The 26,041-nt window shown below is 42.0% G+C and overlaps 1 protein-coding gene across 11 annotated transcripts in view; it reads right to left on the bottom strand.

Moving 5' to 3' along the window:
- The window catches only part of sm (smooth), a 176,714-nt gene that overhangs the window by 30,027 nt on the left and 120,646 nt on the right, over positions 1–26,041 (bottom strand). For 7 of the 11 annotated variants that reach the window (XM_067348595.1, XM_067348597.1, XM_067348594.1 and 4 more), the window contains 4 exons: positions 18,599–18,691; positions 16,321–16,619; positions 15,347–15,570; positions 12,599–12,858 (listed from right to left, as the gene is read on the bottom strand). In XM_067348595.1, the coding sequence (XP_067204696.1) occupies positions 12,599–12,858; positions 15,347–15,570; positions 16,321–16,619; positions 18,599–18,691 (876 nt within the window). Of the gene's footprint in view, positions 1–137; positions 12,177–12,598; positions 12,859–15,346; positions 15,571–16,320; positions 16,620–18,598; positions 18,692–26,041 lie in introns of those variants that run through there. The other 4 variants (XM_067348600.1, XM_067348598.1, XM_012378934.2 and 1 more) reach the window with 2 other exon arrangements.

Genomic DNA, 26,041 nt, shown 5'->3' with positions numbered 1-26,041 from the left:
CTGTATAATTACGAGAGAGACATGAAAGGCCAAGCCGAGTCTTTGGCTCTGAGATTGGTTGCCCAACTTCCGAGTTATCAACATTATGCATGGTATATGGTGTGGGTGTCAATGAATCGAGTCGCTGACGCTGGATATATTGAGTAGTATATGTTTTAATGATGTGACTCCATAATATGTCAATATGCACAGGTAAATATTTCTTGTCATTATAATCGACGTGTTACAGTGTGTAATGTGATACGATAGTAGTCAGTTCAACCATCTTTTTTTTTTCTCTCGTATAATTAAGAACTTAAAATAACTCTAAAGGATAAACTACATCACTATCGGCTAGCGACTATTTAGCGCTAATAATAGCCTACCATGTCTTTTACTAGCGGCGCTCGATGAGTGTGTATATCGTTTTCTTTTTTTTTTTTTTTTTTTTTTTTACTCTCCCTCTTATTTATTTTCCCTAACTGTAACCTCCTGTAAATCTGTCGCCTTTACTAATTCTAGAAATACCAAGCTCGTACAAAGATTCCGAAAGACAGTTGCGAATAAAAAAAGTTCACGTCTCCTTAAAACTTTCGCGCGGTATTGCTTGACATTTTAATTCTTACGGCCGCACTTTTTAAAAATAACGGCAAACATAAAGACACTTCGCTCCACAATAATCACGAGAAGAAGTATAATGCATGCAAGAGGAGAAAGCTTGGTATTTCTGGGATTAATGTCACCGATTCACGCTCGCTGCTTCGCCTCTGTCGACTGCTCGAAAATGCATCTCCGCTACAATTTTCATGCAATATTCCAGAAACTTGTTTCAGGAGTTTGCCTTTCATCCTACGTAGCGCATATTGCAAATCACGTCAATCACGAACTGATAAAAATTTCTCGAATCGACCCGTTAAGCACGAACAGGTGTGCCAAAGTGTCCTTAAGCGCCTTTAGAGATTTTAACGCGCGTTCTCTCACCGCGCATCGAGCGTTTAACGCTAAATGCACAGTGAGAATTACACTGAATTATACCGAATCAAACTGGCAAACACAGCGTTATTGTTGAATGTTCATAAAGCGGCAAATTCACAAATAGCTTATTATTTAACGAAACAATTTACGCGAGTGCATTATCGAAGGATGAAAGATCGCGCCGTTATAATCGTCGGAAAGCAATACGCGGTGCAAAGGCGATAAATGGGTCACGCGAGTGATCGCGGATAATTGGATAATTAATCCGCGAAATGGCGAGAAGCAGCGTGATCGTTTAGCGTGTTACTCGCGAACGGAGAACTTGAAGCGGATGATAGAGCTTCTTGTGTCTCTAGACACACATACAGGCGTCCCACATACTCCTATAACGTGTACACCGGTGTAAAGTAGTCGCATAAGAGTGAGTGAGTTTTCTTTTCTCCTTTCTCTCGTATTCGTAAATGTAATTATACGTTTATATAATATAGATGTATATATATTTATATATAAATATGGATGTGCGTGGGTCGTGGTAGTGGTGGTAGTTGTGGTTGTGCTGTTGTGTTCAGTGTGTGACGGTATAATATGTGTAATATATCTATATCTATATAATTCTTGTTGCGAGCAGAGTTTTGAGTCGCAAGCTCGTGTACATGCGATTTCGAATGTTCGGTGTTTTCGTTTGTTTTTCTCTTTTTTCCCTTTTGTTTTTCCTATCGGTGGCAAGCGCTCGCCAAAAGATGATATTCGCTTGCCTCGCGCGTATTTTTTGTTGCGTCGACGTACCTCTTTTTTTCCGCCTATACTTTTACTACTAATTCCGCTGAATCGTCCGACCATTTCTCTTCACTTTCCCGAGATGTGTATTCGCTACATGAAGGTGAGTTATATAGTTTTGTAATGTCTCGTGAAATAGCGGACACACCAGTCAGATAGATAAATCGGATTAAAATTAAAACTAGGTAAAAAGGCGAGGTATGTAAATCTCATTAAAAATTGGAAAATAAAGATAGCGTATCGATACTTTCCTGCAATATCAAATTTTTATAACATGCCTTAACTTTAGAATCTTATACATTCTTGGATAAAAATATTTTTATTGATAAAAATGAGGAAAGAGAAACAGAATAGTGTTCTGACGATTTTTCAAGTGTATTCAAACTTATCGAACGAAACAAAATTATTTGATTTTAACCCGATTCACTCCCCTATCCAATTACAGGAAGCGGTTATCATCCTCACTATGCGCGTTTCACGCATTTCCGCTCTCATTCTCTCCCTCTCTCCCACAAAAAGTAACAACCATTCTAGTGGAGCTATCACTAATAGCTTTCTCGATGCGCAAACATGAGCAGAGATCGCACATCCACGTTCACTCACCGATCGCGAAAAAGAACAAAAGCTATTTCAGGCTGCTTAAAGGGGGAGGAGGATCGAGCTCCCGGGGGGTGCAACTGATCTCGCTTCCTCCCCCCCTCGCAAACCGGAAAATTACGCTTGGATCCGGACGAAAGGGTTAACAATTCCAGAACTAGATTTCAATACTTTATATTTCATGTCCAGTTTCTTTTTTTTTTTTCTATATATATTCTCATATAGAATCTGTAGATATACATTCTTGGCAAATCCGAAAAAACTGATTCCAAAATAGGAACAGATCATTGTGCGAACTATGTATACAGGGTGCAATTTGTGAGAAACGCACGTGTCGTGTCGTGTTCTGCTCGATACTATACACATCTCTTTTCTGTATTTCTTTCTCTCTTTTATTGTATCTCTCTCTCTCTCTCACTCTCTCTGTGTTGCCTGAAAATTCGTCTTTGCTTTTTTTTGCCTTCCACTTTTCGTTCGTTCAGTATTCTTTCGTTTTGGTTTCTTTCATCTGAACGGTGGTACATTTGATAGGGTGCACAGGGCTGCTAGGCACAGATAATTGACTCGCAAATAACTCTTCAAACAACATTAGAGCGTACGACATACAAGTATTAATATACACATTACATCGTTATTTTTTTTTTTTTAAGTTTTCGTCTTTAGAAGTAACCACATTTTGGAGCGTGTCTACGTGTCTGGGTGTATACGTGTCTCTCGATCTGCGTACAAGCGAGTGCCGTGAATACTGCCCGATGCGGCATGCTCCGTGACGCATTTCGAAGTTTCCCTCATTCTATTTTTTTTTGCTTTTTTTTTTGCTTTTTTTCTCAATGGTTGCGCAATGTCCGAATGAGATTTAAGATTTGACCTATAAAGTAATCCTTATTCCTTAGATATTAGATTTTTTTTACATATATAGCGTATCACATATCAATAATAAGATGATATATAATATATACAGAGGTCCCACACGTTTTTCTCGCCACGAAATTCCTCACATCTGGATGCGTATATGTACAGCAACCGACAAAGGAAGGGATTGAAGATGAAAGTCCAGGCTCTACTTTTTTTCATAATACATTTATGCGGCGGGAGCACCCTTTTGAGGGAAGGGAAGATATTCGAATGCGTGATAAGAGCAGACCCATCAGGGCGCTATTATTGCACGTTATTGTACTTTTCCGTCGTGTGTGTGTGTGTCACTTTGGGTGTGAATAGATCGTTTCCCCGTGACGTGGCTTACGACGTGTCTAACAGCGCGCTGCGACAGAACAGGCTATTATGGATGGTCAATGGTTGATTGACATGGCCGGGCACGGTATTACGGCCCGCACCGAGCGCGATGCGTAGCGAATGGCCAAGTAGATCGGGATCTGAGCCCGATAGAACCAACACGCCACGCGAATTTACGCCTAGCACGGTTCACCTCGTCCGGCTCTCGCGATCGCCTTTCAATGTCGGATCTAATTAATGGAATTAATTAAGCGCAAGCTTCTCGGAAATAGGAGTTCGCAAACTTGTTTAATCTAAGTCTCTCTCTCGTCGCGCTAATTTCTACGGGTGCTTCTTCGAGCACTGCAATACGAATGCCAATTGAACGAGGTGGGTGGATAAAAAAAGAGTTAGTTTTAAAATTGTAAATTCAATGGATAATCACAGCGATGCAATTTGACGCTTTCGTATATAGAATTTATCAATTTCTATGGTATTAATAGCTTTTTGAATTTTACAGTGTAAACTTCGTTATCCCGTGAAAAATCACTCGCATGTGAAACACGTATTCGTGACAATGACAAAAAGGGCCAAAGATCGTTCCACGATAAAGAAAAAACTGCGTGTCGATGTATAAAAAATGGTAAAATACAAGATAAACGATAACGTTACAGTGACTCACCGATCGATCGCGGGCGTAATCGCAATCTCAGGCATTGGCGATCCAGCGTGGACTGTCCCGACGCAGCGCGGCCGTCGTCTCGCGTTCCCCGCCGTCTGTTGAACTGCATGTCGCGTGTACAATATGTGTGTGCGTGTGTTATGCTGGTGATGCGCGTGTGATCGATGCATTATAATAATGTATACAGTCAACAAATCTTATTACATCTAATTTGTCTTTTCACGCAGCGATGGGAAGACAGAGCTTAGAGACCCTTCCGGCTCAGATGTACAATAACGAGGTGGGCAAAGGTGGGGAATAACGGGTAAAGGAGGGAGGGGGGGAGAGTGGAGATCGCGCGAAAAAGGACGCGAAGGTGGACAAGAGGGGGAGGTAAAGAGTACGATCGACAATCGGCGTGTCTCTAATTTTATTCGGGACACCGAAAGACGGGAGGTGGAACGGGCGGGGGGACACACCGAGAAGGAAATACCGCTTAGAAACATTGATATGGCGCATGGTAGTGCTTCGGGGTGCCTAAAACCTGATATGTAGGAGCAGGTATATGTCACCGGTAATACTTGGGCTTGTTGGGAATCGCTAGAAAGGCTACACTGCGCTTTGGCTTGTTTTGTACAATTACGTGCGCCCGGAAATCTCGCACGACAGAAATTTTTACGATAAATTATATAATACATTATTTTCATATAAATACAATTTGTGACAGATTTGTATTAGAATTATTGTAGAATTAGAATAATTATAGAATCGTAGGACTCGTATATTACGGGCGATTTTGCGATGTGCTTTTTTATCAATAAAAATGATAGAATTTAGTAAATTGCTTCGCGATGTATGGTTCATTAAATTAGAAAATAATACAATTTTTAAATTAATTTTAGAAATTTAGAGAAAATAAACTCTTGAGCCACACTTGGACTAGTGCATTAATTAAAGACTAGTTAGACTAGCTGAATTTTTTGTTTGTTAAGAATTCGTCATTTTCTTGTCTAAACAAAATTCTGTCTAACGCAAGATATGCTTTGTTAATTACCAAAACAACAATGCACTCGTTTAAAATATAATTAAAATATGTAGCCGAAATAACATTTGTCTCGCTCTAATCGATGATTTCAATGCAAATAAAAGAGTGCAAATATACATATATTTGCAATCGATAATGCGATAATGTGATCAGATCGATCGATTCGTCGGGAAAGCTAATTTAAGAGACTCTCCCGTTCGCGTACAAAAGAAATCAAAGCGCACCGGCAGTAATACCCTTTCGCAATACCATTAATTAATAACAATATTAACGATATGTACCTACACTGTATTAACTATCTAAGTATCTAACTAACGAGCATTAACCTAACGCCTTAAACGCATTTAACATACTTATTCGGCCCCGGGGTTCCGCGGAGCCGCGAGAACTATAAATAATCATAACACTAATAATAAGAATAATGATAATTACATTATTAAGAATTAATCAATTGAATTTCTCATGCGATTGCAAATATATACATATAGATGGGGATATGTATTAGTAAGATCTAAGAACCAGTTATCCGCAGCTTGCTCTCAAAGTTACAATTAATTATCGACACAGATGGCTTCGTCTTTACAACCTCGAGTTTCGGGTACGTGTCTGCGTGTATCTCTCTGTATATGTGTACGTGTGAGTTTTTTTTTTTTTAATAATATGTAGTGCTTACATATACAGTGCTATGTATGCCTCTCTATTTCTGCGTCTGGAATACTGTATCGTTTATAGGATCTCTACAGGCTACAAATTACAATTTGATTTTGTACACGTTTAGAAATCTGTTCACCAGAAGATGTCCCGGGACTAACGTATTACACAATGCTTTTATTTACTCTGCGATTAAACGGTTAACGTTACGCCGTCCACGACGCCACCGATCCCTTAAATTCAATTAGATCCACTATTAAGCGTGACACTTAGCGCGCGCGAGAGAGTACGCGAAACTTACGTTTAAGAGGGGTCCTCTTCGTACCAAAAAAAGAAGGAGTAAGCTATATACATTCACACTCGTCCATTGGAAAGAGACGCGCGATTAATCTTACATTGTAAACGTAATGTCCTAGTGTATCTACGTGCCCTTTTAACCCCCAACCGCCGCGGCAGATTCCTGAGGATTGTGCTACTTTTCCCCTATAATTATGTAAATTTTCCTCTCCTCCTGCTGCTTCGATGTATCGAAAATGTTAAAGTGCTAGCGATAATATTATTTTTTTTACGTAAGCACCGTGAAGAAATTTAGTCCCGTTAGCATTATTTCTATTGTCATTTGTGTTCGCCGCGTCGATCCGAGTAGGAGTAAATTTTTGACGGTAATTACATAAAAATAGAAATCTATTTAGTGATAAGAGAATTATCGTTATCACTGAATTCATTCGTAGATACATTCGTCGTTTGCACTCGGTGCGCCTCCGATACGACGCACGATCGTGGTTTTTACAGTCCCCAGAATACTGCAGCGTCAGTTGTGCGGCGCCGACGGCGGCGCCGCGGTCCGGGGTTTGATATGCAAGCCGTGAGCTTCGCCCCCACGCGCGAGGCTCGTCATCTTCTGATGCACAGTACTCGAAGTATGATATATTCGTTTACTTATAGACGTATCTTTAGATTTAACCCTTCCACCCGGTCGGTCACTCTAGGCGTAACATCGTCGGGACAAGCGGGGCTACCCTTAAGAAAATCACCTGCCCTCCGCGAACTACGTACTATCTACGTTTCCTCTCACGTCGCATTTTACAACTTGTATCTTTATTTTTTTTTTCTTCTCTGCACTATAAACCTACGGTCCTCGTTTAAGCCCTACGACGAGGACCACGTCAGCCTCGTCTAGATTTGTATTTTTCTCTAATTACACTTAACGCACATGGAAAAGGGTTAAATGTAAAGGTCGATCGTCGAAGGGACGTCTAAAACTCCGCCCCGTCCGCAGTGCGGCGAGCGAGGCGAGTTAAGCGAGTGTTCGTTGTAATACGTTCTACGTACGTACTTACTTTACCGGAGTTTAGCGCACAGGTAAAGTGTCAGAAAATAAGCGACAGTCTGGGTATGCGTGCTCGATCTCTCGACGCGCGTCTTTCTTTTCTTTTTTTTTACGACGCGCCGTTAAACTCACGTCGGAGCGGGATTTTCATCAGGAGAGTATCGTTCCGTCGAGATGCATCCCCGAGGAAGCAATAGCGCTGCCGTAATTCCACGAACACAAGGACGCGTTCCCTCTTACGTTCCTGTTTTTTTTCTTTAAGCAGTATAAATTTTCCACATAAAAAAGGTACATGTAAAATTTAAATATTAGATAAAAAACATGCGACAGAAACGCGCTGTACTAATAAAACATTTTCGAATATCGAATTAATAATGCTAATCTTTCATTTGTGCGTGATACAAATTATTATTGCTTAATTTTTCCTGAGTGATCCAGACATATAAAACAAGCTTTCCTTATTACAAAAAATCTCAAGAGTTATGACGTTCACGTCAACTGGATTAAAATCAGGATTGTAATCGAATAAAGTTTTTCCCCGCAAGTTCGTCCTCAGGGAATTACATGGTCGGGGATTTTCATTCTTAAATGGATATCGAGTGCGCGATTTGTCACACGACGATACACTCTTGATTTAAATGCCGCACTCCGCATCACATAAATATATATATATATATATTATTCAAATAATATATATATATTTTTATATATATTTATCTACAAAAACCGTATGATATGATTATACATCCTAAACTGCTTAGCGTCTACTTGCCTTAGGTCCTGTTCGCTAAATCAAAAATTTGAAAGATTCCTCGAGATAAAACGTGATGTACTTCTACACGTCTAATCTAAATTTCATATAATTATATAATAATAATACTAATGATATCTCAATAATATTAAGAATAATAAAATCTATAAGAATGTGATGTAAAAACAATTTTCACACTTTCTCCTCCCCCCGTCGGAGAGGAGAATTGGGAGCGAGTTAAAATAATCTATATATCGTTTGGAACACAAACGCAATCGTGAGTCCGAGAAAATATAATAACGAAAAAGACGAGCGCGACGCGTGTCGAATGGGCGCGCGCCGCTCAGCTTAGTACCTCTTTATCTTATCCGTTTTCCTCCCCATGTCGATACGTCGTCCCTTACGATCGACAACAGCATCTGCGAGACCGTTTCGCCGTCGGCGATCATCGCGACGGCAAGCCCTCGCGAGTCCGCCGACCGGAATTTAAAACGGTACACAACTTATCCTCTAATTGTATTGTAACAAATATTGCCTCGAATATATATAAACTTTGTTTCCTTATTTAAATTATATCTCATTTAGGTCTTTCATCTCTCTCTTTCTCTCTCTCTCTCTCTCACTATCTCTCCCACTCTTTCTCTCCCTCTCTTTCTCGCTCTTACTCTCTCACGGGCAATGGACAAAAACGGCGGATATATTCACGCATCTCAAGGGCGCGCGGTTTCGGCCCTTATTATCTTACGTTACGTATGGCCGAGTCAAAGAGTCTATTATTTATTTAGAGTTTAGTAGTAGTCGTTTGGTTCGCATCGCAAAATTTGTTCGGAGATCTAAAACCATTCTTATAAAAACGCCCCTCGGCCCGACAAAATATTACCGAGGGGCACTAATATATTGTGTGTCGTCGACTTCACTGTTCTTCTTTATTATGTGTTTTCTGTTTATTATTTTTTTTTTGTTTCAATATATATAAAATTCTCAATTCGCAGTCCGCGATCTGATCAAAAGTGTGCGAGTACCACGCAACGCTTGTCGAGCATGCGTTTTGCGGTGCTCGCGAGCGTGCGGGCACCGAATACGTGTCGTCTCGTCGCAACCTGAACACTACAGCTTAAGGAGGGCGGGGGAAGGGTATTCCTTTCTTCGTTTTTATTCAATTGGAGAAGCGGAGGTGTAAGTGGGGACAGTGGAAACGATTTAATCCTCTTAATTGATAGCAGTCTAGACGACTTTATTACGTTTAAGACCCGCGAGAAGCTTCGCGCGACGCGCAACCGAGGAGCGATCGGCATATTTTTCGTATTGTTATTCAGCGTAAAAACTTGCGATGTGACAAACAATCACATCCGACCATCCGACATTCCATGATGGAATTAATCCTTGACCCGGCAACCATAATCAGAATGGTTTCACCAGCGCAAATAATTTTTTTTATAAAAAGTATTTTTGCTTCCTTTTATTTGCTAATATTTTTCATTTTGAAGCATTATTTTAAAAACAGCGATGCTTTAATTTTCTTGGCATCGGAGCATGAAAAGTACAATTTTAACTGCTGAAACAATTAATTTTTAATTTTATTCTTATGCAAGAAGATTAATTAATATTATTCTTCTTTCTTTAAACCAAAATTTGCAAGTAGGTTTAACACATGCGAGGCAACAACATGATAGACCACTTGGGCAAAAGCAGTATAAGAGTCTTAGCTTATATTTATTTATAGATTCGATGGCCCCAATCAAAAATCTTCGCGTTTATTAGCGATAATATATTAAAGAATATGTTCAAAAGCCGCATAGAGCAGAAGTTGCATGCCCGTGAAAGATGCTCTACGTGGATTATCATGTTGTTTCAGCAAATCTTTCAATTCAACTAAAATATTTTAACGCCAATTCTTCCAAAATTTAATGAAGTGATCATTCGGATCAAAATCGTCGTATTCATTACGAGCAAATTATCCAGATGAGCGTTAAAATAACGTTAAAAAACTAATATAGAGTGAACGGTGAGAGAGGAAAAAATGTTGCCGCGCGATGCTTGCTGCGAGCTTGACACTGAAAAAAGCGGATGCTGCGTTCTCGCAGGTCGTTCAGTTCTCGGAGCACGATTGATTCAGATCATCCTCTGAACACTCTCCTAAATTGTAATCCCGTGTTTAATAAGTGGTCGCTGAAAAAAATCTCCGATTCATTTATTGGATCCCACAAAGTATGGTCGTCGAGGAGCGCGTGGCTCGGCTTCGGAATTAACGTCGTAACATCGCGCGACGGGTGCACGGGCACGTTCGCGCGAATTATCAATGAATGAATCGACCGTAAACGCGAGCGAGCGAAAGAGAGCGTCCTGGCGCGATCGTGAGATCGCCGAGACGCCATATATACATCCGGGCTTCGCGGAAGCAGCGCCCACCTGTCTGCTTTGCGAGCAACCACGAGGGATTTCGCACATTTCGCACTTAGCTGGAAACTCCTCGAACCTCGGAATCGCGCTCTTCCGGCAGGATTTCCTCCGACGGCCGTCGATCTTCCAGCTGCCCCCTCTCGTTCGAGAGATTCGACCGACCTCGAACGATTCCTCTTCTGAAGAAGTTCGACCGTCTGCAGACCATTCCGCCATCACCGAACGTATTTTGCCTCGTCCGAATTATCTATTTCCTGATAGTGTTCCGTCTTCCTCCGACTATTTCTCCTCCGCATAGATCGTACTTTCAAATGTCTTCTTTGGACAGTTCAAACTTCTCCGAATGATTCTTCTTCGGAAGAGGAAGTTAAACTTTCCGTGGCGCTTTCCCGAAGCAGCTTCACTGTTTTCGAGCCATTCCATCTTCATCGATCTATCTTTCGGGAGAAATAGAATACCGCCTTCTCTAAGAAATTTCCATTCTGCGAAAATTGTTATCCTCTCCAATAATTCAACTCCTTTGACGAGGTGATTCGGTGTCCCTTCTGACGATTCGCCGCACTCTTCCGAGAATGTTCCTTGTCATCCGCGTCAATTTCTCGACCGCAAATCGCGCGCGTGATTCCTCGCGAAGCGTACCGATTTACTTCCAAGCCCTTGATATGTATGGCCGGAGGCCGCTAGTCTCCGAGCTATTTACAGGAGTCCCCGGAACACGACGCCCGTCTCGCCCTTCCCCGAGGAGACGTCGCGAGGATTGCGACCCCCCTCCCCCTCCTCCCCGACTGCGAAGAATCCTTACGTCTTGAAGAACAGGACCGATGATACTCGGCCGCGGCCGCCATCCTCCGGCGTGTCACTGCACTTATCCTAACTCTCGTCGGACTTTCGTCCGACTGTCGTCGTGTTGACAACCCGGTCCCTAGCGCGTCACAATACCATTAGTGCCGAGTTACATTCTTGTTCCGGCGAAATCCTCCGCTCGCGGCCGATAAGAACCCCGAGGGCGGCGCGTCTATAAAAGCACACGCGACAGATTCCAATAGACTGGCGGAAGCAAGCCGTCCGCCTGCGATATTTGAAATCCATCGAAAAACGCACACTGTCGTAAATCATACGTCTTTCTTTCGCCACGGGGCGACGTTTTCTCGATCACTCTCCTCGTTCACACGGAGGGTCCGTCCTCGGCCGATCTCGCTGACGCGCGCATTCGTCTCGCCCGCTTGACGGGTGGGCCTGCCACATCAGTAGGGCCAGAAAGTGGGCAACGGGGGCGGGGGCGGTGGCGGTACGGTCGGATAGAGCGTCGGGGTGGCTATCAGGAGACAAGTTGGCGGCGGCAGGGGTGGCGGTACGGGCGGCGGCGGCTGTAGGACCGGGGATAGTGTCAACGCTGCGGCTGCGGGGTGCAGGGCCGTGCCCGCCGTCGGGGCACACAACGGGTGCAGGGCGGCGAGTGAGGGACGCTGGCGCTGACGCTGACGCTGCTGGCCCTGGACCTCGCCGTTCTATTCCGAGTCCTGCTGCATTTTGACGTGGCCATTACCGGCGGAATTGCTCGACGCGCTGCCGCTGCTGGGCGGGAAGCTCGTGGGTATGGTGCGCGACGACGAAAAGCAGAGCTTCATGATGTAGGGGAACTTGCCGTCTGTAACAGACAAGCATGCGGGAGGGGGGCCGCGTTGTAGTACTTCGCTGCCGAACTTGCTAGCGAAGGAACCGGTTCCAGTCGATAGAGTCTCGTCCGTTCGCGTTAAGCAGCATTTCTCACACTGAGTTCGACAACTTCTGCGATTAGCTTCATTAGAGAAGAATAAAGTTTTAGTTGAGTTCTGTGGAGACATCTGGAGATTTTGATCATTGACTCTTATGATTGTGATGGTGCAGCGTAATGTTTGAACAAGATACTGATTTCTTGAGCAATTCAATAATTTATGAGATTCTCGATTCGATTTTGCTGGATGTAAAAATTATTCGAAAATCTCAAGAGAGATGTTTAAATAAAAACAATTTCTCAACGGTGAAGGGAGGGGAAAAATCGTAAACCAAGACTTGTCTTGGTAAAGTGAAATCTAAATTCGAATTGAACGAGTAAGCGATAAAGTCTCGCCGGTGAATTGTGGAATATCATAACCCCGTGAAATCCGTTATTTCATCGAGAAACGCTGCTCGGGAGAAATCCGAGTTTTACGATCATACGAGTTTGACATCGATACTCACTGCTGTTCTCGAGTGCCGTGTGATTACACTCCATGATGGCAGCCACTGCGATACCGACGCTGCTGAATTCGATGAGACCTGACGATGATCGTTCGGACTTGAGGGGGAACAATTTGACAGTCGTCGGCGCCTCGATGCCACGCTCCACAAACACGCGGTTCACCGTGTCTTCGGTCAAATCTGGCGGGGTGTTGAAGAAGTGGACTATCTTCGAGGGTGGCTGTATCCTGTTCTTGTTAGCCATTGCGGGGTTCAGAAATCTGTAACAATATATGCAAATTCGAATTTAGATTAGTTTCTTTGCACTATATATTTCATCGATTTCTACGGAGCTTAATTAAATGTTAAATTTCACTATTGCATCGCTTATTTTGTTTCAAAGTTTTAAAACTTGCATGGTTTTTTAATAAAATATTTTAGAAAATTTTATCCACTTTTTTCGCAACTTTTATATATTCACATGAAATAATATTCCCTGTCTTATTAACAAAAATTAAATAAAACAGAAAAAAAACATCGAAATGATATATCAATCATACGATCCATTTATCAATTTTTGAAAAAAGGGAATGAAAAATGCATTTAATATTTCCTCTCAATTTTTACCGCGGATATCTGCCGGCAATATTCGGTGAATTTTGTACCGAATGAAAATATCGGTGAATAAATCTCCCGACTTGAAAGCTGAAAGCAGACATTTTCATCATCTTAAAACACACAAAGCAGCGACATTGGGAGAAAAATATCAAAGAACGTCGTAACGTTGCTTTTTATTTCCATTCTTCATAGATACGCTTTAATGAAACCTCAGGGGGAATCTGCTTGTCCTCGGCACGAATCTGCTCTCTTTTCGCATCATCTTGCGCAACATCGCGGCATCTTATTCTCGACAAAAATGTCAGCTTAAATCTTGTTCCTCCAATTACGCGAAAGCGGATTTCCGCGCAAAGGAGGTACGTTGAGACGTTTCTGACGCGCAGTTTGTCTTTCGCGAGCTACTGGGAGCTACTTGTGATTAACTTCTCGTAATCAGAGCTCACTCGCCGCGGCCGAGGCGGAGCTACTCCCCGCGGGCGATTAAGTTTTTCGTCGAGGCGGCGCGGTTCGTTCCGCTGGGGGTGCGCTTTTTCTATCCTTTAAAAACACATATCACGTAGCGGCGTATTTCCCCACTTTGATAAATTATTCGTTTCATTGAATTATTCGGTTTGCGGCGAAACGTGCTTGAGCATGGCATTTAAATTGGCTCTTTCGAAATCGTGTTAATCGTGAATGAAGCGCCGAGACTGAACAATAAGTCGCGCGGAGAATTTTAGAACGGGATAAAAAGAAAGTTCAAAAACTTTAACCGGAATAAATGACTCTGAAAACTAATCCTTTCAATGTAATCCCATTGGCGAACAATAATTATATTTTTCGGACAATGCGGAATTAGAAAGTTTTTTTTTCCATACGACTTTTTGTCACTAATTCCGTTTTATTGCAAGTACGCTGAAAGTATTACGAGCGCTTCATACGTAGAAGCGCAGAATTTTCCCTAACACAATGCGGTGATTTTTGCGCACGATAAAAGTTTCACGAACGGCACCGTACGCTTTTCGCTACTCTCGTACGTTCAACAGTCAAAAGGACTAAAACTTAATCACGAAGCCGGATATCATCAGGCGCTAAGGGACGGGCTAATGTAGAGCACGCTGGTCCAGATGCGAAATCACGGTGGTGTCGTTAGCCCCTATTCAACCCTCGGATTCGATTCTTCCGCTCGAGCGAAACTGCTTCCCGAGCGCGACCAGACAAGGCGGCACCGAGAGAAAGAGGATTTTCCGCATCGCGCCGAGCGTAGGAATTTAAATCGCGCTCGTTTACGCGTCTTCATTTAATTAGACCGGGTTTAATCTCGCGAAGTGCCGTCGCAATCTGCCGGATCGCGTCGAACACGCCCCGCGTTATGTTACCTCAGCCGTAAGATCCGTATGAAAGATGATGATGGGAATAGGTCGATGGGTAGGGGATCGAGCTATCAAGACCCGTACCTTCAGAGATCGATGATTACGGTGTAAAGGGTAGACACATCGATTTATTACGAGTCTATCGATATATCTTATAGAATTTAATCTTACAGAAAAATGAAGAATGTTCCGATTTATTCCGTTATAGAAACTCATTTCTTATTACATGTGACATTAAAAAAATATATTCTTTTAGTCTTGAGAAATTTCTTGATAAAAATTAAAAATTATATTATTCAAAGAATATTTTTATTTACAAAAACTTTGTGTCATTTATCATTATTTCTACTGTGAAATGCATCCGTCAAAATTTAGTCAAGTTTTTATTAATTACTCCTGCGCTCGTGATAAAAGTGCAATTAATAAGAAGAATTTCTTCTGATCCTGTAAGATGGTTTGCGTTAAACACGAAACCGCAATAGATCGTTTCGCACGGGCGAGTTTGTCACGCGCGATTTCGCAGATGAAACGCGCGATTAAATGGCGAGGAAAGAACTGTCTGAACGCCGGGAAAACACGAAGGTGTAGCTACGAAACTCGACTCGGGTCGGGAATTTATATATATATATATATCCTCCAGCGTCCGACATATAATGCGAGAAAATATCGCGATGGAGAGCGAGAGAAAGATCAAGCGGAGACAAATGATCGCCGCGAAGAAAAGCGGGAGCTGAGCGAAAAATGACGAAAGGATAAAACTCGGAGAGTCGTACACGAGTGCGCACACGCCAAAACTCACCTGTTATTCTTGCTTCCTGTAAAGTCCTTGAAACTTGCTGTCTTGTCGGGTAAAATGTAAGGGTTAGTGACATCCGAGAGAAAGGCCTGCTTCGAGAAGCCAAGCTGTAACCTGCCGTCCGTCCCAATCGTGACATTGTTTAAGTTTTGTAAACATCGTTCCACGGCTATGCTGTCGCCCATCTGGATCATGGCACATCCTTCCTTCGTCTTCAAGAATTTAACCTGCAACAGGGGAAGAGAGAAACACTTGAAGTTTATCGCTCGACTAAGGCGCGTTACGGGAAGCGCACGGTGCTCACGAAATGTGTAAACCGGTAGTAGCTCACTTCTCTTCTCGAAATAACTCGCGATCGATCTTTTGTCGGCGGTAATTTACATCCAGAATTAACCGGTGTAAGATATTTAAGTGACTAATACTAGAAAATTAGTGAAAATATATATATATAATTCAATATGTTCAATAATTCAAACAATTCAACTTATAAAAACACTTAAAAAATACACAATAAAATAAAAATTGTCTTACAATTTTATCTAATAAATTTAATGGGTATATAATTTTCAACGTAGTTTAAGCTACTTTCGGTTTAATATTTAACTTAATTTCACGAAAGACTATTTGTGACATCATGCATCAACGTCTAAAAAGTGTCTTCATTAAATATCACGTACTAAAGACGCGAAAATCCGGTCGCGTTAATTCCCATTAAATATCAGCATCGAACTACACGAGAACTTGGATCTGTTGGTCCCCGTTAAACGCAAGTACCTCGTGTAAGGAATGTCTAACAGCCGCGCCATGTTAACGGAAGCATACGTCACGGCGTTGGTCAAGTCATGCAACGACCCTTTTGTCCCGGTCTCGTCAATTCGCTACATTTAACATTCTAAACACGCGCAATAGGTGTCGCACAAAGGTTCCGGGGTCGAGGGTGAACCACCACCATCACCACCATCACCACCACCACTTACCTTCGTCACGTTGCCGTACAAGCAGAATAGGTTGAAGAGCTTGTCGGTATTGACTTTGTCCGGTTGCAGGCCGTACACCATCATGACTGAGCCCTGCGTGCTCGAGGGCGGTGTTTGTCCCAGGGTGGGCACGTAGCCCGGCCGCGGTGGCGTGGGATGCAGCGGCTCACGACCGCTAAAGTCACTCTTGATACCGTAACGCTCGACATACGGCTCGGCGTACGTCGCCGGTCCGTTGAAATTCTCCTCGTAACGATCGTGGCCGGCGCTCGGCGGGAAGGTGACCTGTGGCGTGGATCCTGGAATCACAAGCCGCGAGATAAATGACGCTGCGCGCGACACATAATTGAGGACATTGTTGCTCGCCGCGAGAGCCTGCAGACTGTAATTAATACGCGTCCCACATCGGTCGCGCGCAGTTTTCGACTGGAATCGGGACGTCGCGAAGAAATTTAATGAGATTCCCGATAGCAAAGCGCGTCGCGCTCGGAAATGCGACACGGTTGCAATAAATGCAGCCGTAATTCAGACTAGTATTCATAAATTATGAGGAATACGGTAGGCTTTTATGTTAAAGTGGAATAAATATTGGAATATTGACGAGTGCTGATGAAGCATTTGAAAAGCTTGACAGATGCCTTTCAATTTATGAAAACATAACAGGAGTAATTTTATATTTTGTATTGTAAAAACTATATATTTAAAAAAGACACGATTTTTATACAAAAACGACCGTGCGTTTATTTTTCGAATCGAGGACATTTCGGGAAAATCAGCTCGAAAAAGATTTGTAAGCATTTGCGAATTAAAAATTCTGCATAAAAATGGCGAGTTAAATACAAAATTAAGTGGAAAAATATAAAATTCAGCGAACGACTCGACTTTCAAGCCGGAATAATTTGAGCCAATATTATAATTCCATCGGAATGGTAATGCAACGCTTTGTCGGCTGTGTGTATCCGAGTATTAAATGTTGCGACAAATGGTATCGATTAGAATGTCGGGGGGGTTATTGGGAAAGGTGAGTCGGCTGCGCAGCGGTGAATTACGATAATGTTTTCAACTATCGGATTACATCGCGCAACGAGGCTCGAGTGGTTTCGATTGCAGTCGCGCTGTGTTATGTTCGGTTCATCGATTTCACGTCAAAGCCGCAATAAAATCGCCGTCGCAGTTGACTTACGACGATAGTTTCAGACCGAAACGTATACCAGGAATTATTTTCCCGAAGTCAAGATATTAAGTGCTCAACAGTTCAGACGTGGCGAGCAGAAGGTTCCTGGCTGCAACAGTTCGAGCGCACGTCGATGCTGTAGCATCGTATGTCGCGTACGTGACAATTTCGATCTTGCATTATTAAATCAATCTTTCAGATATTGAAGTTTCATGATATTACGACGAATGCTAAAAGTAATTTATGCGATTGATAAAGCAGCGACAAATGAAAACACTATTTTTAAATTCTGACATTTTTGCACAAATCAAAGAACAAATATGTAATATCTATTAAATATAATGTTCCGCTAATGAAAAAAATTTAAGAATATCTTTATGTGAAGTCTGAAAGCTTTTTTTAGCAATATTATATTCCACTTTCTACTTTAAAATGCGTGAAATTTTTTAAAATATTGCAGCTCTATTTTTGGTCACACTACTCGTTATCGTAATGAGTGGAATTTGCATTGCATACGTTATCGCGTTACGTATGCTATTTGTGTTGTAAGTAAAATAGTTTGTAATATTCATTTGCAAACAGAAAACACGGTTTGCTTTCGGTCTCATATTAATATTTAAATATCGCATGTGAAATAACAAGTTCAGTATGTGCTCGCAAATGTTTCCGCGAGAGAAAGCGTTGTAATAAAATCTCTTATTCAATTTTAAACAACTTAAATTAGAAATTTTCTTTACGCGGACATTTCCGCGAGCGCAATATTTCATGCCGAATGCGGTAATCGCGATGAATATTTCTCAGACAAAAGGTTCCTCAAAGTAAATTTTTGCCTCTCCAGTACGCCGAGTAGTCAAACAAATGTTCGCGATATACTTTTTCCTCCGAGAAACGTCCAGAATATCGTCGCTTCGCACTTCGTCGGTCTTCTGTTAATTCATTCCCATTTTTTACATGTGTTCGCGGAAAACCCGTGCGCGATCGTTCCTGCCATCTATTTTCCGAACCGGTGAGCTTAATTTGGCCATTAGCGAACAGACGGACAGACGGACAGGCAGAACGGATGGACGAACGAAAGAACGGACAGACAAACAGACAGACACTCACCATACGGCTGGGGCGCGGCGCCGTATCTTGGCTCAGCCAAAAGGGGTGCAGGCCTTCCATTTCCTGTCGCGTCGTTTTTGTGTGTGCTCGAGCCTGCAACAGAAACGACAGTTTCGTCGATGAGACTATAATCACCTTCGACGGATACGTCGCGACTGCCGCGTGGGACGCGCGACGAGGAGACAAACGACGCGAGCCGAACGTCGCCATTTATTCTGCGTTCCTGGCAGTTTGGACAAATTTCGGGCGAAAATCGCCGGGCGGTGGCACGGGAATAGGGAAATGTAAAGAAAATGCAGAAGAACTGTACATAAAGTTTTATATTATTACAATATTTTTAATTAACTTACTATATATTACTTTTGCAAGAGTATCGTGTTCTATTTTAAGACGGAAAGTTTCAGTTTCTAAAAATTTGCATCTTCCAAACGAATAATTTATAACATAAGTAAATACTATTTAGATCTAAAATTGCGATCTAAAATTGCGATGTTGGAACAAAGTCGATCTTGAATATCCCGTCCACGGAATATCCCGTGCATTAAGTTAACTCCAAATGCTATTACGTTACATCAGATTACACGCGCCGGAATAATAATCCCGAAAATTACACTTGAGGCAACATAACGGATTTTGATCAAGTCCCTAACGAAAGGTCGATTCATCCTACACTCCCCAATTAAAGACGATAGTAACGGAACACAATCTGCATAATTCGCATTTGGTTCTTCGCGCTGCCGCGCGTCCTATATCCGTCTATATTAAACCGCGTATTCATGCACATGCACACGTAGATACGTGCATGTGTTTCCTCGGGGATAAGCAAGACTTCGGCAACGTTTTGGTACACCCACGCGCGCCACATAGCGCTGCGCACGATGAGCGCCACACGCGCGAGCGATATCGAACAACCCATCCAGCCTCATTCCTTCTATTCCCCTCCCTCCTCTTACCCGTTGAATATTCGATATTGCCACGTTTCCTCTCGACGCGGCTGCAGCCTGCAACGAGAGATGCTCGTCTCCGTTTGAAATAGAACGTCCTTCTATCGCATCGAGCCGCACCCGGACCACTTGATTGGCCCTCGCTCAGGAGGAAGCAATCGCCTTAAGCCCACTTGATCCCACCCTGGATCGAGATCGATACCGCCTGCATTGTGGACGTACGGAATCCCGGCAGATTAATTGCTAATTAAGATCAGCACGCTAACGCCGCATAACACTGTAGAACGCATAACGTTGTATGTAATCGGCAAGACACTGCATTCGACGAGAGCGCAGACGCGAGATTTTTCCTCCCTTCGGATTTTTTTGAAATAAAGCTCCGACAAACGTCTCTTTAATAATTGTTCGATGTTTTGATTATATTTCAGGGTAAAAAAACAGATTATTCGCTCGCAATGCAAACACAATTTGCGTTCTCGCATTCGAGTTTGCAGTATAAATGCAAAGTCGAAATCGATTATATTAATTATTTAGAGTTGTGAAAGGATACTTTTTTTGTAGGATTAATAACGCTCGAAATAGACGATTAAAAGTTATCCGTCTGCCCAGCTGTTGAATATGCGAGAATTAATAATTCAAGCGAAATGTGTCGATGACTTAATGACGACCTAATAATTCACGAGTTCAAATGAAGCGGATAGCAATTGCGCACGAACATCGAATTTTAATATCGTTACAACATGTAAGGACCACGAGGACCGTTAATTGACTCCTCGCCGACGACGCGTCACGCACACACATTTTCGATAATTACGCGGCGCACAAATTATTCAGATGTCAGGAATCGATTTGCCCCTTTATCGTAAAATAGCGGCAGCTGGGACGTGTTTTTCAATAACGCGGGACAGGAACAGCGGACCGTGCTCTACGGCGAGCACGAGAAACAGCGCACCTGGGGTCGTCGAAAGCCCCGCGCGAGTCCATGAAACCCGATATTGGCACTTGTAGCATTCGTATAGGTCCGCGGAAATTGCGATTTCGGATACGTCGGCGAGGTTACGCGCCCAAGTTTCCATCAAGGGCGCTTCGTGTATTTGTCCTGCTCCGCGTTCTCGAGAGACGACATGATTAACGAATTTACCGCCCACGAAGGCGAATGCGAAAACACGTTATCGATAGTTTGGAGAATTGGAGCGACTGAGACAGCTCGAATCACTTATAATTCCGTTTCTACGATTGCGAGATAGTTATCGATAGTGTATAAAGCAACGAGAATGCTACGTTACAGATGCACGCTTGCGGAAGTGCGATATTCACTTCCGACATACAATTAATTATCGCAGTTCCGTCAATTAATCATCATTTGCGAAAAATGAGAACATTATACAATAAACGTAATTAATTCAGATTTCCGCTTCACTCGGCAAACTGTCTATTCGATATTTTACAATTATACGATCTTTCAAATGTTGCAGAATTATTTGGGTCAAACACGGTTTCCCTTCCATTCGAAAGATTTCTACATTTCTGCCGAGTAAATTCCATGCGAAATTTCTTTCTCGTGGGTGTCAGACTCGAGCGATGGACATTCGACCGTAAATTAATAACGCCACTGTAGATGTTCGCTGTCATGTTAAATCAGTAACGGTTGAGAGGTCGAGAATTTCAATCTCCAAAACAATTTCACCGCGAGTAGTAAATCCTGCATGCGCTATTCTGCACTGTCCTCCTTAACTGAGATAGAGCATTGTTCGCTCTCTTGAATCGTTAATTGTTAATGTTAAATAATTCAATAATGCTTTTTGCTTTCTTTTTTAACTTTAAGAGAAAGAATTTTTATTCTAAATGTCTTTATTCCAAGAGCTTTTATTCTAAATTCTGCTAATAAAAAATATGCAAAAATGTATTAAATAAAAATAATTTAGTAGAATTCCTTATAAATATCCGATTCACACTAAACCAAAATTTGGTAAACTTTTTTGTATGCAAAGCTTTTCTCATAAATCTCAAGATCAAACATCGAGCCGATCACAGCCGTTGAATAAATAACGTCGCTGCGGATGTTCGCTGTCGGATTAAACCAGTGCGGTCCGGCAGCTCGCGGGATTTCAATCTCCAAAACAGTTTCACCACAAGCGTTGCATCGTAAAGGTAAATGCCATTACTGGTGTAACGGCGTCGTCGTTTGCAGGAGTCACGTGCGATTATTACAGGCGGATATTAGAACTCGTAGGTCATCGAGCCGGGCAGAATTGCAATTTTATGCCCGATAAGACGCGTGATAGGGAAATTATGACCTCCCAATGCCCTCTGCGATAGAGTTATCGAATATTTTTTTCTTTTCTCCCCCGTTTTCGGCGATCGCTATCGACGGAGGAGAAGCGCTTCTCTCGCATTTCAACGGGGTGAGACGCGACGGGAACGAATGGCGACGAAAGAGAACTCGCGCACACGGTATCGACCTCCGGGCATCGTCACGCAGACTGCCATCCCCATATACAGGGTGCGTGTGAAACTCCGATACATGATACGGACTATGATTTGAACCGTGATATTACATTTGCATTTTTACGAAATTACAAATATCGTAAAATATAATATATTCAACACAATGCGTTTCTATATATTTTAATGTAAAACTACTGTTATAATCAACTTGAAATCGAAATTCTTTAATTAATTTAGACTCCACATTGTTTTAACGCAACTACTAATAATTTTTGATTAAATAAAAATACGTTTAGTACATTTATTGTGTGTGTGTGATAGAAATAAAACATTAAAGCCTTGCGATTGAATTTCATGTTTCTTCAAATTAAACGCGATAAGACATTTAAGATTAAAAATTCAAAAAATGTGATGATAAATCACTTGAATCAAATTTTCACTAAAAAAGATTTTATCTCAAATTCACACGTAAACTTGAGGACAGAAAATACACGGAGATTGGGGATACTCCACACATAACAAGCTATGTAAACTTCGTCGGCGACGCAGGTGGTATATCGGTCGGAGAATGTAACCGGAAGAAACGGCGAACAGATTATTTGAACGAAGACGGGATTACTCGACGATGAACAAATGCTCCCTCGAGACGTTATATACATCGGGAGGATTCGCGATTAAAGTTCAGTCTCCTCGAAATAACGACCACAATAGTGCGGACAAAGCTCAGAGCATAAAAAGAGAAGACCAGTATATTAAATACCACGGCAAAATGTCACTTTTTTTCTTTTAAAATGTGAAAATAATCTCTCGAGACTCCCTACCTCATCAAGATTGATAACGTAGTAGAAAGAACGAAATAGAAGAACGTGACAAAATTGGAGACTTTTGTAAGCGCGGAAAACGCGAAGCGCGAGCGCTCCTTAAATTAGGTAACACAACTCCAGGACGGTTAAATGTAACAATTCCGTTACAATTCCCGCTGCAGTTACGCGAATTATCAATTTTCAACCTAATAACGCGGAAGAGAAATAGTGTGAGGGGTTCTGGGGAAGCTTTCCAAGTCCTATTAAGCGGTTCGATCACGCTGAAAAATAAAGACGGCGACCTAAGCAATAAATGCACTCAGTACGTGCATGCCAAGTTGCTATCAAATTAATAGCTTGAAGAACAATTTTATGGATGTATATCTATAAAAGTCGCTCTTAGCAACGAGTGCACTTTTCTCGGTCCGCAATTTGTACAAGATAAAAAGAGGAAAATAAAGAGACAAAAACGTATTGTTAAAAAAAAATGGTTTTCCTACTTTACCTTCCTTTATATATAAACCTCGTATATAATAATAAATAAAATAAATGCATCATGTAATATTAAAAATATTAACAATATGACAAAATAATTTATGAAAAATCCTACAATCTTTAAACTATTTTTCTTTTTATTTTTAATACTATTAAATATGCGATTATCTTAGAAATGGCAAATAGAAATCCAGTTTAATTTATTAATAATGCCACAGAAGTAACATACAATATTTGTCAAGTGCTAGATTACGGTTTTCTTAACAATATCGAAGTTATAACTGCGAGATCGAGTCTCCTTAAAGCAAATATTTGAAGGCTTTCTCAAGAAATCGACGTTCATAGTGCAACAGGTATAGTTGAAGTCAACCTCGCAGTAAAGTGTTGCAGACCGGCAAGAAATAAAAAGCGCAAAATTTTATATTATATTTCAAGATTTTGGTATTTCTTCGCGAAAATAGACGAGATACCGAAATCGCTATGCCTCTTCGATGGTCTGGCGATTATCTCCAAAGCAGCAGGTATGCAAATCGACTTGCGTTGATTAGAAACTGCGAATGCATTAATAATTGCACTAATTGCTTCGACTGCATTCCCATCTCGAGCCATTTACCGATACCGCCCACGTCTGATGTGAAAATCGATGTACAGTCCACTCGTGCACGTGCATGCCGCTATTATTATTATTGTGTCATTAGGCGCGCGCGAGTGTTTGATACCGCCGAAGCATGTTCTTGCATGAGATAAACTCGTTAATCATTTGATAATGGGATCGTTCTTAATCCCGAAGCGGAACCGCGATCTATTCTACACGAATGCGTAATGGGTCGCACCCATCTATTTGCAAATTTTACTATTCAGGCTCACGCTCAAGTTCTACAACTCTTGTTTATAACGACGTCTCGTTTATAATTTCCGCACGATTGACATAATACTGTGCCTTAAATATCATCTCTAAAAGTATCATCTTTAATTATTGTCATACTTGACGGAAATTGCGAGCAATCTTTTCTCATAAAATTATCAATAATACTTGTTAAATTTTTACTCGCAATAATCAAAATTGTTCATCAGCATTGCGAACTCTTAAACTTTGCTATTGTCGAAAACAGGATAATAAAATAAAATGTGAAAAAAAGTATTCGATGTAAGAAACGCACTTAAACTCCCATATATAATTTCTAACGAAAACCTGCGTAACGAACAAATTTTACAAACATCACTTTACTGCATCTACAAAAAGAAATAATGTGCATAACGAAAAAATACTCGACGCGAAATTTCGCCGGCGCAACTTTTCATACGTAATTTATAATACACAAGCTCATATAACTTTTCCGAGCAACTCTCGCAAAGTTTATTTCGTCCGAGCTGTATTCGTTACCTTTGCAAGCAAATAAAGCCTCTTAAAGAACTTTGAGACATGCCGTACAGCGACTGCTCACCCATAGAACTGCGCGCGTGCAATTAAAGCTAGCTAATTGCGCAACGTGACCAACCAGCCGACGTAAACAGCCAGGAGCTTCTACGATTAATTAGTATTACTGTACATGCCGACTTCGCCGGCCGTACACGGCCGTTTCCGTGTCCTCGTCTAATGACAATCATTATGAAGGCGTCTCCAGGTGGAGCATAAATTCAGTCCCTTTGTGGTCAGCAGCCGTCAGCAGTGTTTGCAGTCAGTACATAGCGCTGTCATACTATAGTCCCGATGCGGCGGCTTAATGTTTGAACTAGATCATACTATGCTCGAATCATGACTCGCGGTGACTCTTTAGATACGGCTCTGATAATACTTTGAAAGATGTATAAAAACCACCGCACGGTGGTTCGAATTTGAGAGACGTTCTAATTATAAATGCAAAACTAAGAGAAAGGGAATTAATAATTTCCGAAATATAAATAGAAGATAAAAAATAAAAGAGATTAAAAAGCAACACGCGTACAGAAAAATATGAATATCGCCAAGTTACATCGCAGGTGAAAATTTGCGAAATTTTTAAATACATTTTTCTTTATCAGTACACAAAAACAACTATACTTACACTAGCCGCTAACAAGGAGCGAGGGATGGACATTTGGGAAATTAACGGGTAATTTGATGGCTGGCGCAAAGATTAGAGTTTGCAAAGTAGTCGACACGTATTCATAATTGAGAAGGCACATCGTAGAATTCCTAAATATTCCATTTAGGATCCCCCGAAGCTTCAAATCCGCCACTGGAGATTACTGCGCTTTAATGGCCGCCTAACATCCTCACTCCTGAGACTCGGCTTGCTGCGCTTCGCTTACGGTAAAGCCAATGTTACGGATGTTAGCGGTCTAGTGCAGAGGCACGGTCCACATGATCCCCGGTGTCTTGAGCGCTCCGTGCTGCACAGTCGCCCCTCGGCACGACGATGCGCGTGTTCAGGACGAACAATATACTCGAACTCACTTACCATGCGGTCGGTCTCGCGGCGACACGTGGCGCGTGTCTCAGTTGGAGTCTGCGAGCCTGCGTGTCTCTGTCCGTCGTCTTCGCTCTCGACAAACCTACGGACGGACGGACGGACGGACGCGTATCCGGACATCCATCCGCGTATTCACTCTCACTCTCCGTAGATAGTGGTAGTGGTAGTAGTAGTAGGGAGGAGGGGGAAATAAGCCGTAGACCTGCCTAAGCCCCCTTCTCATTCACCAACCGGGCCCTGAACTCCACACGTTCCACGTGAGAATCCGTCATCAAGTCAACAACGAGTAGGCTGCATCTG

This window comes from Linepithema humile, chromosome 2 (genome assembly GCF_040581485.1).
Source record: "Linepithema humile isolate Giens D197 chromosome 2, Lhum_UNIL_v1.0, whole genome shotgun sequence".
Classification (NCBI taxonomy): Eukaryota; Metazoa; Arthropoda; class Insecta; order Hymenoptera; family Formicidae; genus Linepithema; species Linepithema humile.
This window is presented reverse-complemented; position numbering and strand designations above follow the sequence as displayed.